Source organism: Lactuca serriola, chromosome 7 (assembly GCF_051521515.1).
Source record: "Lactuca serriola cultivar US96UC23 chromosome 7, Lser_US96UC23_V15, whole genome shotgun sequence".
In the NCBI taxonomy this organism is placed as follows: Eukaryota; Viridiplantae; Streptophyta; class Magnoliopsida; order Asterales; family Asteraceae; genus Lactuca; species Lactuca serriola.
The window spans coordinates 45,429,483-45,451,121 of NC_136414.1; the positions used below are offsets into that span (position 1 = coordinate 45,429,483).

The window sequence follows — 21,639 nt, forward strand, 5'->3', positions numbered from 1 at the left end:
AACGCCTCCCATGGTTTATTATCTTCCAATACGTTCGTTCTTTAGCTGTAACGTTGCAATCGCAAAGCTGTACCCTTTCTCGCATTTGAACACGAGTCACTTGTAGCTGATTCCTTGAAGTGGACAAGCTGAAAGACATTGTTCTTGAGGATGACAAGAATTGGTGGATAGGATTTGACTTTTCACAAAAGGTTAAGTAACATTTAAATAGTGGTTCGATTCAGGGTTTCAATTAATAAGGGTTGTTGGACGAGTCACCTTCTTTGTGTTATACATAAACTTATTGGACACATCACCCAACCACATAAGCAGTGGAACCAATAAATCGTCTAATTTTTTGAAAAATGGTGTAATTAGAAGGTAAAATTGGACTTTAGTGGTCTAATGTACAAAAAAAACTTTAGTAACGAAATTAGATAATTATCAAAACTTCGATGTGCTACAATGTCATTTTTCCTTAAACTAAATTAGAATAATTAGTAATGAAAAATAAATTATATATATATATATATATATATATATATATATATATATATATATATATATATATATATATATATATATATCAATTAATTCTCTTTATTTTCTTCTTCTCCCCCAAAACGCCACCAATCAACACCATTACCATCGGTGTTGAAAGACTTCCCCGAAATTCGAAACACGTTGATTAACTAGATTCCTTTAGTTGTGGACCCATCTCTCCCTCTCCGTCTCTATACAAAAGGCTATAGATGATTGAGGTAAGTCTTGTTCTGCGAGCAGTCGCAACCTCGATAAGTACTAATTAGAAATTTGTTATCTTCCTTTGTTGGCATTCGGGTGAAACAAAAGGAACCGACTGTTGAAGTCGTCGGAAAACATGGACGACAAGAGAAAACTAGTGTGCTAAAACCAAAAAATCAGATCTGGTGGTTTCCTCCAGCGAAGTCGAGAGCCGATACTTCCAGGATTTTGGTGGCCTTTTTTTTTCCACTCTACCCCTATTGTGCCCTCTCCTTTTCTTTATCTCTCTCTCCGTACTACTTTTGTACATACACACCTATAGATTAAAACACACGCATACGCATACCAAAGTTAATATAATCATGAAAAACTTGTTATTACCAATGACAACATAAAACCAATGTCATTTTTCCTTTGTTGAAAACAATGTATTTTTCCTCTGTGGAAAACTATGTATTAAAAACCTCCATTAGGGTTTTTTTAAGCATGACTATTTTTTTACATGAGTATGTATAATATGAAAAAAATATTACATGTAAAATTGTAAAAAAGTTTTAAACTTAAGAGTAAAAGCATAATATATATATATATATATATATATATATATATATATATATATATATATATATATATATATATATATATATATATAACTTAAGGTTTTTTTTTTTTGCAAAGTTAATATAATCATGAAAACTTGTTATTATCAATGACAACATAAAACCAAACATTTTAAAAATATATATGATTGGCAAAAACAAATATAAATCTAACTTTAAACAAAGACAAAATTGTACAAATAGTCCTTGTGGTTAGCTGAAAATTGTCACTTTGGTCCAAAAAAAGCTTGGACTAGCACCAGAGGTCCAATCTTTTCATTTTGTTGCGACTTTGGTCCAATTTAGATTGAACTTTTTTTATAAAGACGATTTTGCCCCTTGTTATTTATTTTTTCATTTTTCTTTTATTACCAATAATTAAAAAGCAATTAAAAATAAAATCTCTCTCTTTCTCTCTTTCCCTCCCTCCCCCCTCTCTCTCTCTCTCCCTCCCCCTATCTCTCTCTCTCTCCCCCCTTTACTTTTCAGTTTCAGAGATTTTCGTCTCTTTAATCTCTATCACCGCTATTCCTCCCTACCCGAATATTATGTTTTTTCAATTAGAGGTAAATCCAACCCAACAAATTGAGAGATTCACAGCGGAATGCTTCTAGCATGGTTCATGTCTTGAAACTTTCTTTAAAGTAAAGGGATTCAAGAGATACCCCATTTCAAAATCATGTTGGAACCATTTGCATCATCCTCTCCGTCTTCCAATGAAGATAATGACAATACTTTTGCAACAAAGAAGAAATATGGAGAAGAAATGGAGCCCAAACCATTAGTTTGACGACTACAGAGAAACACCTCCAGAACGGGGATCTATACATCGGAAGCTTTTCTGGTAACGTGCCTCACGGATCTAGGAAGTATTTTTGGTCTGATGGCCGTATGTACGAAGTTGATTGGAAGAGAGGTAAAGCATCTAGACTTGTTCTTACAGATCTTGAAATGAGAAAAGCGGCGGGTTAGGGTTTTATGAGACGATAAGGGTGACAACAAGAGGAGATAGATATAGACAGATGAAAGGGAAAGATCCGATCAGAGTTTGACTCAAACTGACCACAATTTGTTCTCCCAACTTCAAGTCTCCGATTTTGAGCTCCTATTGTGGCTTCGCCATCACTGGTCTTTCAGTCATCTCTTCCAAAGCCTCGCATTCTTCTACCTTGTTCCCTACATTCTTTGACTGCCAAAAACGACTTGATTCAGACTAATCACCTCAACCCCAAAACAAGCATACCACACAACTCATCAACCACTTGATGATGGTCTTGGTGCTATCGTACATTGGAGAGTATGGAGAAAGATTAGAAGCATGTTCTGTATCAAATGCAAGGGATAGTTGAAATTTTAGGATCTAAGTAACGGGTTAGTTTAGAATTGATTATTTTTTTAAAAAAAATTGTGTGATTGGGAGATGAGGTGTTCTTGATTGAGAAACAATAAAGTGATTGAAAGTTCTCTGGTTAAACAGAGAGAGAATTATGTGGGTATGTGTATGTATGTTCTTGAATGTTGAAGAACATTACAAACCAATCAATGTGTGTGTTATGGAGAGAGAGAGAGAGAGAGAGAGAGAGAGAGAGAGAGAGAGAGAGAGAGAGAGAGAGAGAGAGAGAGAGAGAGAGAGAGAGAGAGAGAGAGAGAGATTTTTTATTTCATTTTAATTGCTTGTAATAAAAGAAAAATGGAAAAATAAATAATAAATGGCAAAATCATCTTTTTAAAAAAGTTCAATTCAAACTAGACCAAAATCGTAACAAAATAAAAAAATTAGACCTTTTGTAAACTTTTTTGAACCAAAATGACAATTTCAGCTGAATTCGTAAACCATTTATGCACTTTTGTCTTAAACAAAATCTCCCAATAAAAGATTAGGATTTTTATGACATTAATTCTAATTTGTATAATATGATATTCCAAATATAGACACTACACGACACACCGCACCACTGTCAGATTGGACGTGTGAAGAAACAAGAAGACCGTGCGAACACCTCTTTTCGGTAAAAAAAAAAATACAAAGTGAAAAAAAAAAAAAACAAAAGCAAAAGAAAGGAATTTACTTTTCCTTAAAAAATAATAAAAAAATAATTTCCTTTCATCATTAATTTAAATTAATTATTAAAGCAACAAACGCAAGGACACCAAGTTGCTGGAATCTCGGTTAAAAAGCCAGACTCCTATCCTCCTACTTCCCACTCGACTCTCCCTCTGTTTCTAGAGAGAGAAACTCACCCTTTTTAGAGAGAGAGAGAGAGAAACAGTTACCTTTCACACGAAAATGGCTTCATACTCCGCAACAACCAAATCGTTTACACTATTTTGTCTTATCGTCTCTCATTTCCTTGCTGTTTTTACTGCAGAAGATGGTATGTACACTTACTTCATTCACTCTCTCTCTGTTTTCATTTTGATTTTCAATTGTCGGTGTTTTTCACTTGTTCTTGCTGTTTATCGCATTTGAGATCTGATTTTCCAATTCGTGCTCTGTTTGTGAGTGTTTTTGTTTACTGTATATGATAATACGAGATCTGTCTGTGTGCTTATGCGATTTAATTGCGTAAATGGAGTGAAATCGAGAGATTTGAGCTTCGTAATTTGAGATCATAGAGAAAAAGAATGTGTGTTTATACTTTATATTGTTGATTTCAAACAGCTTTATGTGTGTCCTTAGTTTTGTCAGTAAATCCTCTTAGCTCCCGGAAATCAAGTAATCGTGCAGATTTAGTTGTACTACAATGTACAAGTTCTAATGCACACTAACACCCCTTTCGTTCTCAAAACTGTGGATCCCAACGAAATACTCATCCTTTTCAACTTATGTTTTGCATTTTTCACACACTTGCTCTTAATTTATGGTATTTATAGCAAAACATGACTTAATGTGCATGTTTATAATGAACTGAAGAAAACATACAAAAATTATCATAAAATTCGTGCAACATTGTGAAATTATAGGTAGAAATTGTTATTTTAGGAGTTATTATACAAAATATGGGTAAAAAGTATTTGTAGTAACTTGTTTTTAAAGCATATAAACCGTTGTGAAAAAACTGCATGGCTTGAAGTCGTTTAGATTAGTGAACAACAAATTTTATATGATTCGTCTATGAAAAAAGGACATCGATTACATTGATATATAATTAATTGAAATAAAAATAACTGATAATTAGTAAGATATTTACTTTTAGGTTATGTTTGGCCAAAATAAGCTAGCTTAGTGTAATTTGTGGTTTAGTAAAACCCCAAAAACAAACTTATTTTAGCTTATGAATTAGTTTTGATAAACTACTTTGAGATAGCTTTTGATAAGGAATTTTTTTCATAAATAATCTAAACATGCCCTTAATAATATCTATTTTTCTTGTACTATTAGTTATATATGTAAATGTTTATTTATGTCATTGTACATCGTAATCAAGCTTATAAACTATTTTTTTACCGAACATTATTAATTCATAAACTAGCTTATCAATTATCACCTACCTTTGTTTGTCAAACAAAACCTTAATAAAAAATTTGTATATTATATTCAAGTACAATAACAATCCTTTATAATATGAGATATAACATATATCTTTCTTAATCGGTTAGTTGTCAATTTCGAAATTGCTTTTAATGGATATCCTATCACAAATAAATGTTGTAAAAATTAGTAATTTTGAAAGAGAAAAAAAAAATCATATTTTATATTTTTAAAAATTTATCGAAACACCTCTATATTAATAAAAGCTACAAATAATTTTACCAAATACATTGTAAAAGTGCATAAGGGAACACACTTGTTTAATAATACATATTTATATGCATCTTAAATATATTTTTAATGTAAAACCTTATTATACCAACATGACAATAATGTAAATGGAGAAAAGAACGAAAAAAACGAGTATCAGATTAACCCAACTTTATGCAACCTCTTTAGTCCCACTTTTGACTTGTCTATCTCAATCATTACCCATTTGGAAATCATTTTTATAATCTAATCTAAGCTCTTTATGTTATCTAATTGTATAATTAATTTTAGTAATAAAAATATGTGCATTAATGTACTTAAAAGATATCTCATGATTGCTATCACATGATATTAAAGTGGAATTTAATATATAGGTTTTTATAGAAAAAATGGCAATAAATTCTTTTTTAACCCATTTTGCATTTTCTTTGCAAACTACATTTATTACTGAAAAGATTGATCACCGATATGAGCGTTTTAGGAAGTTTCGGTTTGCATCCTCTTGTATTGTTTTATTTGCCCACCTAAAAGTGTCAAAATTTACCTCTAACTTTATACTTTGTCACTTTCATCAAGATACAACTATACAAGTACTTTTTATAGAGTATCCCCAATTCAATATCAAATTCTTTTTTTCTTTTTTCGTATTAATTTTGGTATAATATTGTTCTAACCAATATTTGTTTCATGAAAAAACATTCTTCTTAGTAAAGATCAAGTATCGTGTTATATTATTTGTTTAACGTAAAATACAAAGATTGTCTTTGAAAATCTTTAAAATATTGAAGAAAAGTAATGTATTTGTAACATATTTTTTTGTTGTTTAAAATGGTGCAATGGGTTGGAGGAAAATTATTTTGTTCACCAAATATTACACACTTTTTATCATTTTTATTACTTAATGGGTTGGATTTGGTTTCAACTAGCCTCACATCCTAAAACTGTAAAAATAATAAACTGTAAAAAAAATCCATATGATTCATAGAAAAAGATAATGATCACTCGAACATGGTCCATGTGATATCGTATCAGATAAACTCAAACATGGGCTTGTGCCTTTGTCTACCATTTGCATTTGTCTCTTGTCTTAGTACAATCTTTATTGGTTTTTTTGTAATATTTTCATTACTTGGTTGCACACCTTTTATATTACTTTCTTGTTAAATTAACTTAATTTTAAAAAACATGTAATTATTATATATGATAAAAAAATATTATATATAAATCAGCTCCTAAAACATTAATCTAGAAGTGATATAGTAATATAAAAAAGACTATGATTTTAGAGACATACAATGTCTCAATTAAGTCAAAAGCATGTATTCTTTTTATGCAAATTGTCAAATTTAAAATTATTGTATTTGATATAAACTTACTGAGATAAAGGAAGCATTTTATAAAGTAAGAATATTTATCTTTTTATTATTATTATTATTGTACCGTTGTGTTTTACCGCGCAAATATGTAGGCCCGTTTTGTTTGTCATGGAATCTTTGACAATAAGTCATTTATAAAATAATAACAAATAATTAAATAAAATAATACTTATTATATAGTGTAATAACTTTATTTTGTTTCGAAAATAGTTTTTTATTCTTATCCAAAAATATATAATATTTAGTTATAAGTTTCATTAGTAGTTTATTGTTTACTATTATTACACATGATAATCGATTTTCATAAAGGTCTATAATTTTTGTTACCTTTTCTAACCACCAACAAGGATATTAAATGAATACTTTTAAAGGTCCTAAAAAGAACTAGTTAATTTAACGTTAATCGTAACAAAAATGTTTTTTTCGATATCTATTGGGATAGAGTCATAAAATAATAATAATGTACCTTTTTATGTGTGGTATTAGTCATTTAGCAAAAGAAGAGAGTACCTGTCATAAATTTTCATCAATAGTTGTATTTTATTTATCTTTAAGTAACATACTTTGTAAATACTTCATTTTTTGTGGAAATGATATTTGCAATTTTTAATACTAAAAAACTTCAAAAAAGTTATTTTTTTTTTAAGATAGCATTTACGTTTTTATTTTTTATTTTTTATAAATCAAAACCGTTTTGGTTGCCACATTATCATTTCTAAATTGTTGTTAAAAAAAAAGACTAATTTTTGGAAATGGTTGACGGAATTAGACATATTTATCTTTTTTTTTCCCCCCAAATATTAATTTATGAAAAGATTAAATGTAATATAACAAAAAAAATCGTTTATCGGATAAATATATTTTATTATTTCCCCAAAAAAGATCTCCTATGGTATCTAATTTATTTGGTGCATTCTTTTTCTCATCATATCTAAATTTATTTACATATTATACTCCTTTCTTTTTCTTTTAATAACAAAAAAACTATCTAATCACATAGGCTTACTAACCAACGGCGACTTCGAGACACCACCATCGGGAGGTTTCGCCGACGAAGGCCTCGGGGACAACCCCGACGCAATCCCAAACTGGAAAGTCAACGGCACGGTGGAATTAGTCGCCTCCGGTCAAAAACAAGGCGGAATGATCCTCATCGTCCCCGAAGGTCGACACGCAGTGAGACTCGGCAACGACGCTCAGATCTCCCAAGAATTAAAATTAGAAAAAGGCGAAATTTACTCCATCACTTTCAGCGCCTCTCGCACGTGTGCACAGCTAGAATCCTTAAACGTGTCTGTTCCACCTGCGTCACAGACGATTGATTTACAAACGCTGTATAGTGTTCAAGGGTGGGATACTTACGCTTGGGCTTTTCAAGCTGATCAAGAAGATACTAATGTCGTTTTTACGAATCCTGGCATGGAAGATGACCCCACGTGTGGGCCCATCATTGATGATATTGCTATTAAGAAGCTTTTTGTTCCTACCAAACCTAAAGGTATGGTTTATGCTTTTAAATATAAGAAATAGCATCATACTTTTAGTAATACATTTAAAAGATCTTTACAAAACCATTTTCATAATTGGTAGATTTTTCAAAAGTATAAATACTCTATTAAGAACAAGATTTGAGTAAATTGCACTTTTAGTACCCTGGGTATAGCTAATTTTGCTAATTTGGTCCCTGATTCCATGTAAAATGACTATTTTTTGTTCTGAAGTACAACTGATTTTTGCAATTTTGGTCCTAAAAATAATCATTTTACTTGTAATTACAAAAACCTCAAGTAAAGAGTAAGGACTAAAATTGCAAGAGAACTTTTTGGGACAAAAAATGAGAAACTCAACTATATTCAATGACAAAAACAAGGTAATTTACTCAAAAAAAATTGATAGAGTTTTCAAAACAATATTTTAATAGAGAATATGAAAGTTGGATGCTATAATTCAAAGATAAATGAACACATGTTGAATTTAATCCGTAAGCCATATATGAGTGTTTCTTTTCGACTTAATGCAAAAAGAACATCTTAATAGAAAATTAAAAAAAAAATGAACCAAAGTTGAATTCATTAAAATTGGTCTTTATTTTCTCAGATATTTTTAAACATTATTTATCCAGATAACGCAGTACTAAATGGAGATTTCGAAGAAGGTCCATGGATGTTTAGGAACGCATCTCTAGGTGTCCTACTCCCAACCAACCTGGATGAGGAAATCTCATCCCTACCCGGTTGGATCGTAGAATCCAACCGGGCAGTTCGTTACATCGACTCAAACCACTTCTCAGTCCCGGGCGGCAAACGCGCCCTAGAACTACTTTCAGGCAAAGAAGGCATAATCTCCCAAATGGTTTCCACCACCCCAAACAAGCCTTACAAAATGTCATTTTCCCTCGGTCACGCGAATGACATGTGCAAGCAACCCCTTGCAGTCATGGCATTCGCAGGTGACCAAGCGGAAAACATTCACTATGCACCAAACGGGAATTCCACTTTTCAAATTGTGAATGTGAATTTTACGGCTAAGGCCGAGAGGACACGTGTCGCGTTTTATAGTGTTTATTATAATACGAGAAGTGATGATATGAGCTCTTTGTGTGGGCCCGTGGTTGATGACGTGGCGGTGGTGGTTTCGAAGGGGGTTAGAGGGTTAGGGTTTTCGGGTTTGGTGGTTTTTGTTTTGGTTTTGTTGTTTGTGGTTTAGTTTTTATGTTGTGATTTATTTGGTAAAGCATTAAGCAAAGCTTTTGGTGGTTTCCAGTTGTATGTAGTAATGAAATTGAATATTTATGATGGAATGGAATAGAATGAAGTATTTAGTATTATGATAAATTTATTGTATTTCGATGAATCATTTTTCTATTATAACTTTATAACATTATGAAATAAGAACAAATCGAATTCTAACATTTTTAAGAATTTGCTTGGAAGCCATTCGCGATAATGACTTCATATAACTTCATTATCATTCACATACACAGACGAGTGCATTCAATCAGTTGATACTTGCGCCTTCGTCAATTTATTTTGTGATAATTTATTTTGGTAATTTCTATAGGTAGGAATAGGTTCAATCTGAAGAGAGTTGTCCCACTACTATGTGATAATTTATTTTGCAAAAACAAAGACTATAAAATCGACTCCAACAAAAAGCCATTCATCAAATTTGTACATGTTTAATAGGGAACTTCAAGTCTACTATTCTGATGTTGATCACTCGTTCTTAGTGACCATGTACTCTTCCTTAGTGATCATGTGACCATAGCATGTGTTGTATTATCATGAAAATTCACATGCTTGTGGTCTCCACCTCTATCAACCATGAATGGACATCCATTATATTCATATCAAACATATCGATATGATTATGTGAAGTTCGTATAACATGGTCATATGTTTATGTGAAATTCCTAGCTTTTACGGATTAATATCCTTATTTCCTTGAATCTGGTTTTAAGATGACCATAACTATTGTTCCACTTTCTATTTGTTAGAATGCATACTATTTGGAATAATTATGTGGCTCAGGGTCTTGTCTTATTAATCTGAAAGGTATTTGTAGATTACAATGAAGAATTTTATGCTAATACTAATCCCTATTTTAATTTTAATAAATGAATAGTTTTAATCTCTTTGTGTCAAGTGTCACTTTAATACATGTCCTCATTAATATTATGTCATGTATCATGTAGATATATTAGGCAACTCATTTCAAAATTTAAATTTACATTTTCTAATTATATAGTAAATTTGAAGTTATAATAACTTTAAAATTTTGATATATCTCTTAATTAATAATTTATTTAAAACAATTGATTAATAATTATAAATTTTTATTATGAAAGTTTAATTAATTTTATAACCGTGGTTCCCATGGGTTATAAACTAGTACCATAATATGAAAACTATGTCACTGCAAATACGGAAACAATATCAAATATAAATAAGGAAAGTAGGATAATTTCGAATACTAATATAATAGAGTACTATTGTATACTCGAAAACTATAGCCTAGAATCAAGTAACTTATCACATGGTCACAATAATCAATTTGGAATATACATGGACCCATAACATAAATTGTGTATGACATATTAGCAACTAAGCACATTAAGTTCTCTACATCATATTATTTGGGTTGTAAATATATATTGTATTTGTTGGACAATTGATCTTATTTATTCATTTACTGCATCAAATAATATATTATAACATCTTATATAAGATCCTATGGCAATTATTTATGACAAAGACATGTAGCATCTCAATATTTTCATATTATAAAAGCATCAAAATCTTAAGACCCAAAATATTCATATCAAATGGTTTTGGTGCTTCAAATAATTTTTTGCATTTTCAATAATACATACCCTGAACAAAAAAATTAGTCTGAGTATTTTTCAACCCAGTCAATGTAGAGACATTACAATAGAATGCCAAATGAATTTTGGATAAATTTATGAGAACTTAATTACTGATTTTTATTTACAACATGACAAGTTATTCAAAAATTGTTTTAGCCTAAAATACGAGTCTAAAACATCTAAACATTTCATTTTCCAAGATTTGTACTTTTACTTTTGTTTTGTGTATTGCAAGACCCTTTTTTTTTTTTTTTTCTTCGATAGAAACGTTGTTGATTTGTTGTCATTCGAGATAAAAAAAAATGTTTTAAGATTCGTAGAAAGAATAGTTGATTGATGTAAAACCTAATCGAACAATAAGACATGAACTTGAGTAGTAGGTTGAAAACATATATAAATTCCTTGAATATATTTCATCAACGCTGTCTGTCAGTTCTTCAAAAAAGTAATCGAACTTTAAAAAAAAACACAATAACTTAACTACCCATTTTCCATAGCATCAAAAAAGTCAACCAAAACATACACAATCCATCTCAAAATACATTTTCCTTTTTGCACATTTATATGCATATAATGGCCTCATATACCAAATTATATAATATCAATTCACTTCACATATATAAAAATATCATTTTTCCATAGAGAATTAAACATTAAGAGATCCTCCACCTCCACCTCCACGTCCACGTCCCATTGTAAACCCTTTTGTTCCATCCGGCATTCGTGGTCCAGGTGGCGGCTTTGATACTTCACCCCCATGATTATTATGCACCAATGTCCCATGACCTATATTTATTTACATATATTATTATTATTTATTATAATTATAATAAATAACCACATCAAAATGACCATCTTACCCATGCCAATGCCAATGCCACTAGATCCTTGATACTTGTTTTTCCTTGGACGCCTTCGGTTTTGGTTTTGACAATTCCTGTTTCCGTTTTTCTCCTTTTTTTTTTTTGTAAAAAACTCCATTAGGTAAAAAAAATATATAATTTTTATGATGATATTGAATTATTATTTATTAATTTATTAATACCTCTTCATTTGGTATATCATCATGATGCTCACTTGATTGTTGGTTTTCTTTTTCCATTGGTGGATGTGGATCCACTTGAACATTAATTTTCTTCTCGGAATCATGTCCTTTTTTTCTTTGTGCAATTTTGACCTAATTGTTATTAGTAAAATCATAATTATCAATGATTAAAAATACAATTTATAAAAAAAAAATTGAATTACCTTGCGTTTGAGAAGCTTCACTCGCATGCCATGTCGCCAATCTTGCTCATTGTTTAAAGTAGCAACCTAAACACCATAAATTATAATATTATAAATATAAATAGCATATAAATAAGTAAACCATATAAATAAATATTATAAAAGGAGTTGAAATTAAAAATGAAGAGAGCTTCAAACTTACAGCATTCTCAGCAGCTTCAACAGTGTTGTATTCCACCACTGCATGCAGCTGCAAACACCAATTAAAAAAAAAACATTGATTTTAAATAAAATACATAATTCAAATAAAAAATAAAAGAAAAAAAATATGTACCTTACCTTTCCACTTAGAAGCTTCTCCTCAATACTGCATTTCCTTTGCTCCTTTGCAGCATTCTCTTCATGAATAGTAATTTTCTTGATACTAAACAGCATTAGTAAATATAAGACAATTGACACATAAAAAGTAAAAAGATAAAAATAAAAATAAAAGTATAAAAAAAAAAGTAGCATACACTCCAGCTTGGCTAAATATCTTCTTCATGTTCTCTACTGTGTGATCTTCTGGAAGATTCTCCACCAAAACAGTGCATAGCTATAGGTATAAAGAAAGAATTATTTCATTACATATTATGCTAAAAAGAAAACTTTTTAAGTTTTTATAAAAGAGATGAAAAAGGTGGAGTATATTGTATACTGTATAGTGTATACCTCTGGATCCAAAGCCTCGGTCAAAGGGAATGGATGAACTCGTTTGACTTTCTTCTCATTTGAACTTAATGTCTGCATCCATCAAACATCAAAAATCTAGCTTTGAAAACTAATAACACTATGTTTAGGATGATTATGATTTGAAATTAAGAAAGATTGTGTAACTTACTAGAAGAGAAGATTCCTTAAGTGCAGCCACAATCAGTGATTTGTGATGTGTGAGCTTCTTCATTTTCTTGAAAGAAGCAATAACTGCAACAGGAACTGCAAGAAAGAGTGTGTCATTTCTATGGAGATGATTGTGAAATTTAGTCAATTAAGTAGTGAAGTGAATTACTTACCATAGCCTTCCTCATCTTTTGCAAGATACTTCAACAAAAACTTGTCTGTTCTCAAGTTTTCATCACTGAAATAGTATTCCACCTGTGCATAAAGAGAGTGTATTTACTATTGTGTTTCACAATCTGTAAACAATCTGTTCTTTGTTGTTTGAGTCAAAATAATGCACACATATACAGCTTTTAGAGATTAAGTCATGTCCCCATTAGGGTCATGAAGTAGAAACGAAACAGAATCTAAACACACTGTCAATTCGAGCATCATACCAAAGAAAAAGGAATTACAATGTGGTCCTCAGTAGACTAAACTAGATACATCAATGTTCTGCATCAATGGACAATAAGCACCCTTGGGTTGATTATATTGTCATGGAATAAGGTATCATGTCGTTTTCTGAAGAAGAGCAACTACCTTTTTAGGTTAATAGCTATAAACCAGCACAAATTGGAAAAATCAAGTATATACACAAACAGAAATATAAGCGTGTTCAACACAAAATAACACATACACAGACAAGGAATCGATGGAAAGAAAGCGCAATTAATCGAGGCATGTTGCGCCTGATCGTATTATCAAGTAACTAGTAATGGATACTTACAAGCTTGCACAAACCAACCTAGTCACAGGCACAAATTTGAAGATGATTTGAGCCAAAATCGAATTCAATCGATATCCGGATATCCTAAAACCCTATAAGATACCCCAAGCACCATCACATATTACATATTCAAAAAATTTGGCATACCTGTTTGATGATCTTGTCCCGAAGCTCATCCGTTAGGGTGGCGGTATCGGCGGCCGAAGGATGAGGAGGGGGAAGTTCATCGGATTCCGGAGACTGATTGTCGAAGTGAGGATCCATGATCGTTTCCTCCGGCGAACCAACGGGGAGGACATCAGGATCATGGATTGGCATGATGACTTCTTCTCCACCGCCTTCCATTTGAAGAGAGGAGAGAGAAGACGGAGAGAGAGAGAGAAGGTTGGCGTAGAAAGCCTCTTCTTCTCTTTGCTTCTTCTGATCTCTGGAAGTGGAAGGGTACAACTGTAGGGCTTATAAGAGTGGCATACGACGGCCGCAGCCGCCTCCTCTGGAAGACGCCATTCGTCTCCTCAGACCAGATATTTGCTATTTCCACTCCAGCAACACGATTTTGCAAAAAATATTTCTTTTTATGGAAACAAAGAGTTTGTATTCCTTAGTTTTGTTATTTCCAAATAAATTCTTTTATCAAACAATAAAATATATAAATTATTCCAAGATTGAAACATAACTAAGAATCAAAAATTTGAAAATCAATCTAAAACCAAACGGAAAATAAAAATACAAGTTCGGTTCCGGAGCAGTTTTGGTTTCCAGTTCCAAGGCCGCAAAAAAACTGCACTTCTAAAGTACATTGTTGTTTTTCGTATTTTGGGGTAGTATTTTCACATTATCTAGTGATTTAGATTACCATTATAATGAGATATAAAATCAAAATTGTTGGTTAGGAAAAACCAACAACCCTAATAGTTTATGTTTAGGGTTATGTAACTAAACTATTTCTTAACCAATTTAATTGTTTTTTTAGCCTAAATTGTAGTCAAGATATAGGGTTACAACCTTGAAAAAAAAGTCAACTAATTTCGGGCTTGTACGAGGAGTTATGGTCGATCAAAGTTGGGTAAAAATTATAAAGATAAAAATGCAAAAATGGTCCTTATGCTTGTCAAAAAACTGTGGTTTTAATCCAAAAAAAATTTGGTGATGTATAAGTGGTTTAATTTTAGATCTTTTTAATGATTTTGGTCCTTATACACTTAAAAATGCGATTATAACCCTTATTATTTGTTATTTTATTTATTTTAATGATTTTAAGTTATTAAAAATAAGAGTATGGCCCACCCTCCTCCTCATCTCTTTTTATTTTCTTCTTCTCCCCCAAAACGCCACCAATCAACACCATTACCACCGGTGTTGAAAGACTTCACTGAAATTCGAAACATGTTGATTAACTAGATTCCCCTAGTGGTGGACCCATCTCTCCCTCTCCGTCTCTATACAAAAGGCTATAGATGATTGAGGCAAGTCTTGTTCTTCGAGGAGTTACAGCCTCGATAAGTACCAACCAGAAATTTGTTATCTTCCTTTGTTGGCGTTCGGGTGAAACAAAAGGAATCGACTGTTGAAGTCGTCGGAAAACATGGACGACAAGAGAAAACTAGTGTGCTAAAACCAAAAAATCAGATTTGGTGGTTTTCTCCAGCGAAGTCGAGAGCCGATACTTCCCGGATTTTGGTGGCCTTCTCCTTTTTTCCCACTCTACCCCTATTGTACCCTCTCATTTTCTTTATCTTTCTTCGTACTACTTTTGTACATACACACCTATAGATTAAAACACATGCATACACATACCTATAGATTCAATCTGATTTTTTTTGCACTTCTTCGATATGTGGTTTTCTTGTGCTTTGATTTCAACATGAAGGAGACAAACTCAAACAAATGTACGGTCGGAATTGAACTCGTCGGAGAATATGCAATCCATTACAAATCAACATCACTTATGTATGAGAAAGAAAGAGAGAGTGAAGTATGGTTGGAGATTATGAGTGTAACAATTGGGTATCAACTAGCTCCGTTTCTTGAAGGATTATACCAATTTCTTTTTGGCGTTCGAGATGGGAAATTGCTTGTTGTGCTAAATTATAAGTTGATTGTATTTGTGGATCATATTCTTGGAGATTGGATTTTTCATGGCATTTGGGACATTTTCATCTAAAATATAGGTAGAGCTAGAGGTGGTTAAAGGTAGTGGCAATCGGAGGTTCATGAGGTGGTATTTCTTTTTGGTGGAGAGAGATATAGAGATAGAGGGAATGAGAGAGAGAGAGAGATTTTGGTATGAGTGATGACTTAGGTAGTGTTGGGTGGGGTGGGTGGGATTTCCTTTTAGTTTTTTAACTAAAAGAATAAGAATATAAATAAAATGAAATTAAAATAACTATTTTAGGTGTATATTCATCAATTTAGGCGGGTTATTAACCAAAATCACAACAAGATGTCAACCATAGGGACCGACATCACACAAAGTATCCAAAATCGGACAACTGGTGCACCACCAAACATTTTGGGACTAAAACCACTTATAATTTACAAGCACATGGACCATTTATGCAATTTTGTCAATTATAAAATGTAACATCTCATTTTCACAACAAAAGTATTTCATTTTTAAATTAGGTAAAAACATTGTTTCCATAAAACCAAGTAAAGAAAAACCCTGAGTGTCAAAATAGGAGTCATCCCAAAATCAGAGTATCATAATAATGCAGAATCACAAAAGTTGCTGATGAGTGTGTACAGTCAAGCTTTCATCTTCCCACGATCATTTGAAGTAGCTGAAACACATTTAAACCACAAATTTAAACACGAAGCATAATGAGTTCCCTCAAAATATCACATACATCACAACATTATAATCAGTTATAGGTTATCAGCAACCCCGAGACTATTAGCAGCCCTATGGGATCACAACAACCCTATGGGTTATTATTAACCATGTGGGTTATCGGCAACCCTATAGACTATCAAAAGTCCTGGAGTTATCGGCAACTCAGATACATATATAACAACAATAAGCAAATAAGACCCAACTGGTCTGGCATGCATATACTATGACATGGGTAATGCAATAAGAAAACTCACTAAATCAAATAGCTAAAATCTACTACTCAAAGTCCTGCAGAAACAACTACACGAACCTCCTAAACCAATCACAAGCTAAACCTCAGACTATAGCTCAACACCTCTCTAATTTTGACCAAAAGTCAAACTTGACAAAAAAAGTCAACAGTCAAAGTTAGCCCCAACTGACCTCCACATCAAGGCTATCTATAGACCACGTCGTGGCAGCTACACGACAAAAAAGACATGGTGACACCATCCACCACATCGTGGCAAGCAAATTGCCACATCGTGGGAATTGGTCTCTCACAGCTTAATGGATTAAGCTCTTAATTTTTAACCCTATGAGCCACAAATTTCATATCTGAACCTTCCCATGGTTTTGATGGATAAAGTTTCCAACTTTATCCATTAAGATATCCCAATAAGGCAAGATCTCAAGTCCTAAGCTCTTAATGGTTGCACCTATTGCATGGACACTAAACTAAGTCATGAAAATCCCCTTTCTAACCACCACCATGGTCCAAAAGTCGAACAAGGCACACAAAGGTTCTGGAGTTCAATCAAACTCCAAAAACGAGAAGATATGGACCAAAAAGCTCATAAAATGACCTAGAACTAGATCTATAGATCTAATGTGCAAGGTAAAGACTTTATACCACTAAAAGACCAAAAATGTGATGAAGATGCAAGATCTAAGCTAGAACCAAGCACACAAGCACCAAAATGGACTCCTTCTTCCTTCGACCCTAGGAGTCAGTGCCTTTAAATAGGGCATAAACCCGAAGATCTAGGGTTTTGCACCAAAATAACCACCACGTCATAGTCAAGGCCTTGTCACGTCGTGGTGCTTAACAAATACACATTCCTTAACCTAAAGATGCCACGTCGTGGTCCCTCAATCACCACGTCGTGGCCAAGCAAAAATCCTCCAAAAATTAGACATATATTTTAAAATAAATAAAAATGAAAATCTTGCTTTAAAATTTCGGGACGTTTCACACGTTACACCTACATAATCGTAATAAAAATGCAGAAGCTAAGTCTTGTTTTGAAAACCATAACATAACATAGAATGGTTAAACTAGATGTCATGTGACTCCGAGAACGTCCATATTGTAACGTCCCAAAAACAACGGTAAAATTTTATTTTTCAAACACCCAAAGTAACACCAATTTGTTCCAAACAACCATAGTACAAACTATTCTCAACATCAGACTGAAATCAAAAGTTAATGCATAATAAAATCATGGGGGATGTTGTGCGATCATGTCGGGACCTTCTCTTTCGAGCTGGAAGTAGCTGAAAATGTTAAACCACTAAAGCGTAAGCGCAAAGCTTAGTACATTTCCCAAAATACCACATACCATATAAATGGGCCCAACCCAACATATAAATAGGCCTAGCCCAACATAAATACTAATGGGACCAACCCAACATACAAATGGGCCCATCCCAACATGAGTAATAATGGGCCTAACCCAACATACAAATGGCCCAACACAACATAACAAACAAGCGTCACAAAGATAACTAGCACAATCCTGTGGGTTGGCATTAGTGCCTTCGACTTACGAGTACAATGAGAAAACTCACCTTAATTTGAAGACAACAAATCTCACACTCAAGTTGTCGAAATTGGAACTTCTCGTGCTAATCAATATACCGTAAGACCCTCATTAGAAATCAAAGCAATAATTCACACCAAAGGGTTATATTCCATAATTACTCTTTCTTTTTGGGTAAAAGACCATTTTACCCTTTCATGGCCATAGTCCACCTAACCTGACCTAATTCCCATTTTGATCAAAACTCCACTTATGGGTTACAACATGTGTACCTTGATCTGCGCCCAACATATCATTTGGATGGAATCAGGACAAAATCAGGCTACACTCTGCCTAGCCAAGATTACACCCCGCGTAAATGCTCTATATTTACAACTTCTTATTAAGTCCCTAATTCACAAGGAACAAACGTCTAACTCTCATATTTGGTCCCAAATAACATCCTAAGTGATAAAGTCTTCAACTTTATGCCTTTGCATGGCTGAATGGAGCATAATACCAATCCCTAAGTCCAAAACACACTTCAAAGCTCAAGAACTCATGAATGAAAGGATAGGAGCAGAAAAGCTCCCATTTTTAACACTCTTCAACCTTAGAAATGATAGAGAAAGACACTTATGAGGTCTGGAGTAGATCATACTCACCAGGACCAAAGTCACTGGATAAAAAGCTCATAAAACTCACAACTAACTAGATTTATCAAAGAAATCATCAAGTTTCAAGCTTTTTACCTCTTGGAAAATGTTGAAGAAGAGCAAAGTCGATATCTATAAGCTTGAGGTTCACCAAGTACTCCTTCAATGGCCTACTTCTTCACCAAAACACACAAGTATCACTCGAAAGCTTCATAATCCACACTAAGGGGCTAGGGTTTCGTAGTTACAATATGAGAGGGTGGAGGCTGAGCATGAGAAGGCTCTCAAGGGTTTAAAGCCTTTAAATAGGGCTAAAAAAAATCCCCAATTAGGGTTTTAGATCCAACGCTCCTACGTCATGCGTAGCCATTAGTACGCCCTGCGTAGAGCATTAAGTCCTTGTAATGACTTGTTAACCTACGCCATGCGTAGATGACTACTTACGCCCCGAGTAGGACCAATTTTCCAAAATAAAATTAAGACTTTTAATTATAATAAATGTACCTGAAAAATCGGGTGTTACACAGATATCCTAGTCACGTCAACTCCTTGTCCTTCAAACCTGAAGGAACTGAAACTAAAACATTAAGTAGAAATTGTAAGCCTAGGGCTTAGTGAGTAATGGAAACACTCGCCCATTATACAGATCTTATTGTAACGTCCCATTTTGACAAGAAAAAAATTCATTTTTAAAATGGGTAAAATCACCATTTACATAAAACCCAAGTTATGAAAACCTATTTCTTCCAAAACATAGTTGTTTGAAAATCAAAGTAATATAAATAACGTATAATCTCCATTGTTGCGGATGAGTGTGTACAGTCACGCCTTCGTCCTCCCACGGTTACTAATGGTACCGAAAAACATTTATTCCACAATTGTAAGCCAAAGCTTAGTGAGTTCCTCCAAAATACCACACACCACAATATACATATAATACATGCACAAATGAGCCTTCAATCTATTTGTCTTGCCTCGCAAGGCCTACAAAATTCCTAAACCGCTCTCCTGAGCCTACAGTCTGACAGGACCGCAACACAAGGCCTACAGTACACCTGGACCCCTCTTTATCATCATATAGTTGATCTACACCTGGCCTAAAACACATCGTTGGCCTGCCTGGGTTTCCTGGCCTACAAAAAAAAGCAGGACCACCTTAACCCTACACCCAATATGTCGACATATGTAACAACAAGCAATCAAGTAAACACATAAACACATGCAACTATCTATACTACAGCTCACTACCGCATATCAGGCCTCATACAGGACACTACACCACTACCGACAGATCTCTAAGGAATGCATAGGTATATGTAACTAGAGGTGAGATAGACATTCAAACAGGTGATCCCATTCTTGAGCCACAACCAAATAAGGAACAAGAAAGAAATCCTAGATCAAGAGTTCTCAGACTATCATACATGACTACACATATCCCCTAGGTCACTCTACAGAAGATTACCTACTTATTGCTACTCTAACCAACATACCCCTACTCCTATATCCTGACACATAAGGATATATATTTTAACACATAGTATAGTGAGGGAACTCACCTGAATAGAAGACCTAAGGAAACACAGCAGCGACATCACTCCCTGCATTGATCACTTCTACGAATAGGTTGGCACAAAATACAAATAAATTAGTAACCCAAGTCCTTCAAGTTTGAACCAAAGTCAAATTGGTCAAAAGTCAACGGTCAACAGTCAACAAAAGTCAACGGCCAACCAATTCATCACTCACCACAATGTAGAGATCTCTTGGCCATGTTGTGGGCACATCAGGACAAAGCAGCTGTAAAGCTGAGAACCACCATGTCGTGGCAAGCCCATTTTTACATCGTCGCAATTGGAAAATTTCCATATTCTTCATTAAGAGTTTAACCCTTACAGATCTAAACCTATAACTTCAGATCTAGTCCTTTTCAATGACTTAATGGACAAAGTTTCCAACTTTATCCATTAGGACTCCACCACAAGGCAATATCTACAATTCTAAAACCAATAAGTCCTTAATGGGGCCACATATTGAACTTTGACACAAGTAACTCTAACCATGGATCTTTTCTAAATTACTAGAAGCTTGGAGACCTAAAAGGACCATAACAAGATCTGGAGTTCCTCAAACTCCAAGAGCATCTATGGAAGGGACCAAAACCACCAAAAGTGACGCCAAACTTGAATTTAGAAGAAGGAATGTCAAGGTATGAACTTTATACCTCAAATAGCTCAGAATTCAGAAGAGAATGATGGATCCAAACTAGCTCCTTAATTCCTTGCACTAATGTGAACTTCCTTCTCCCTCAAGCTTTACCACAATCCAAAGAATAGATCCAAATCAAGAAGACAGACTCTGAAAAATCCATGGAGGCTAAGGTTTTGTGATGAAGGGTTGGAGGCTGAAGAAGATTCCCTAATCCTTGAGATTAGGTGCTTAAATATGGAAGAAACCCTAAAATATCATAGGCTTGAGCTGCTATTGCTGCCACTTTGTGGCACTCCTCTTGCCACAAAAATCTTACCATTGATTACTCCAATCTTCAATTGATCCATCCTAGAAAACAGGTGTTACACTTATGCAATTCACATCATACACATAAATATCAAGTAATAATCACATACCACTTTACATTCTTTCCCATAATATATGTCAGCATAATCCTTTACCCCATATGGTAGA

At 33.4% G+C, this 21,639-nt stretch overlaps 2 protein-coding genes across 2 annotated transcripts; one reads left to right on the forward strand and one right to left on the reverse strand.

Annotated features, from left to right (window-relative positions):
* The first annotated feature begins 3,484 nt into the window (after positions 1-3,484).
* LOC145061058 (protein BIIDXI-like) lies at positions 3,485-9,274 on the forward strand. The gene is made up of 3 exons (XM_079008426.1): positions 3,485-3,697; positions 7,441-7,938; positions 8,563-9,274. Exons 1-3 carry the CDS (start codon positions 3,610-3,612, stop codon positions 9,144-9,146), a joined length of 1,170 nt encoding a protein of 389 aa, XP_078864552.1. The 5' UTR covers positions 3,485-3,609; the 3' UTR covers positions 9,147-9,274.
* A 2,004-nt stretch (positions 9,275-11,278) lies between these two features.
* LARP6A (RNA-binding protein) lies at positions 11,279-14,242 on the reverse strand. The gene is made up of 11 exons (XM_079010087.1): positions 13,829-14,242; positions 13,086-13,167; positions 12,914-13,008; positions 12,745-12,816; positions 12,549-12,628; positions 12,373-12,457; positions 12,236-12,283; positions 12,055-12,120; positions 11,852-11,983; positions 11,667-11,760; positions 11,279-11,592 (listed from the first exon to the last, which is right to left on the reverse strand). Exons 1-11 carry the CDS (start codon positions 14,024-14,026, stop codon positions 11,453-11,455), a joined length of 1,092 nt encoding a protein of 363 aa, XP_078866213.1. The 5' UTR covers positions 14,027-14,242; the 3' UTR covers positions 11,279-11,452.
* Positions 14,243-21,639: the final 7,397 nt, after the last annotated feature.

What these genes read in the sequence shown, in the direction of transcription:
- LOC145061058 (XM_079008426.1), top strand. Translation starts at nt 3,610, where the DNA reads ATGGCTTCATACTCCGCAACAACCAAATCGTTTACACTATTTTGTCTT. An exon ending in TGTTTTTACTGCAGAAGATG is followed by an intron (nt 3,698 to 7,440) that starts GTATGTACACTT and finishes CTAATCACATAG; the next exon opens with GCTTACTAACCAACGGCGAC. An exon ending in TGTTCCTACCAAACCTAAAG is followed by an intron (nt 7,939 to 8,562) that starts GTATGGTTTATG and finishes TTATTTATCCAG; the next exon opens with ATAACGCAGTACTAAATGGA.
- LARP6A (XM_079010087.1), bottom strand. Translation starts at nt 14,026, where the DNA reads ATGGAAGGCGGTGGAGAAGAAGTCATCATGCCAATCCATGATCCTGAT. An exon ending in TTGAAGCTGCTGAGAATGCT is followed by an intron (nt 12,121 to 12,235) that starts GTAAGTTTGAAG and finishes TATGGTGTTTAG; the next exon opens with GTTGCTACTTTAAACAATGA. An exon ending in TGGCATTGGCATTGGCATGG is followed by an intron (nt 11,593 to 11,666) that starts GTAAGATGGTCA and finishes AAATAAATATAG; the next exon opens with GTCATGGGACATTGGTGCAT.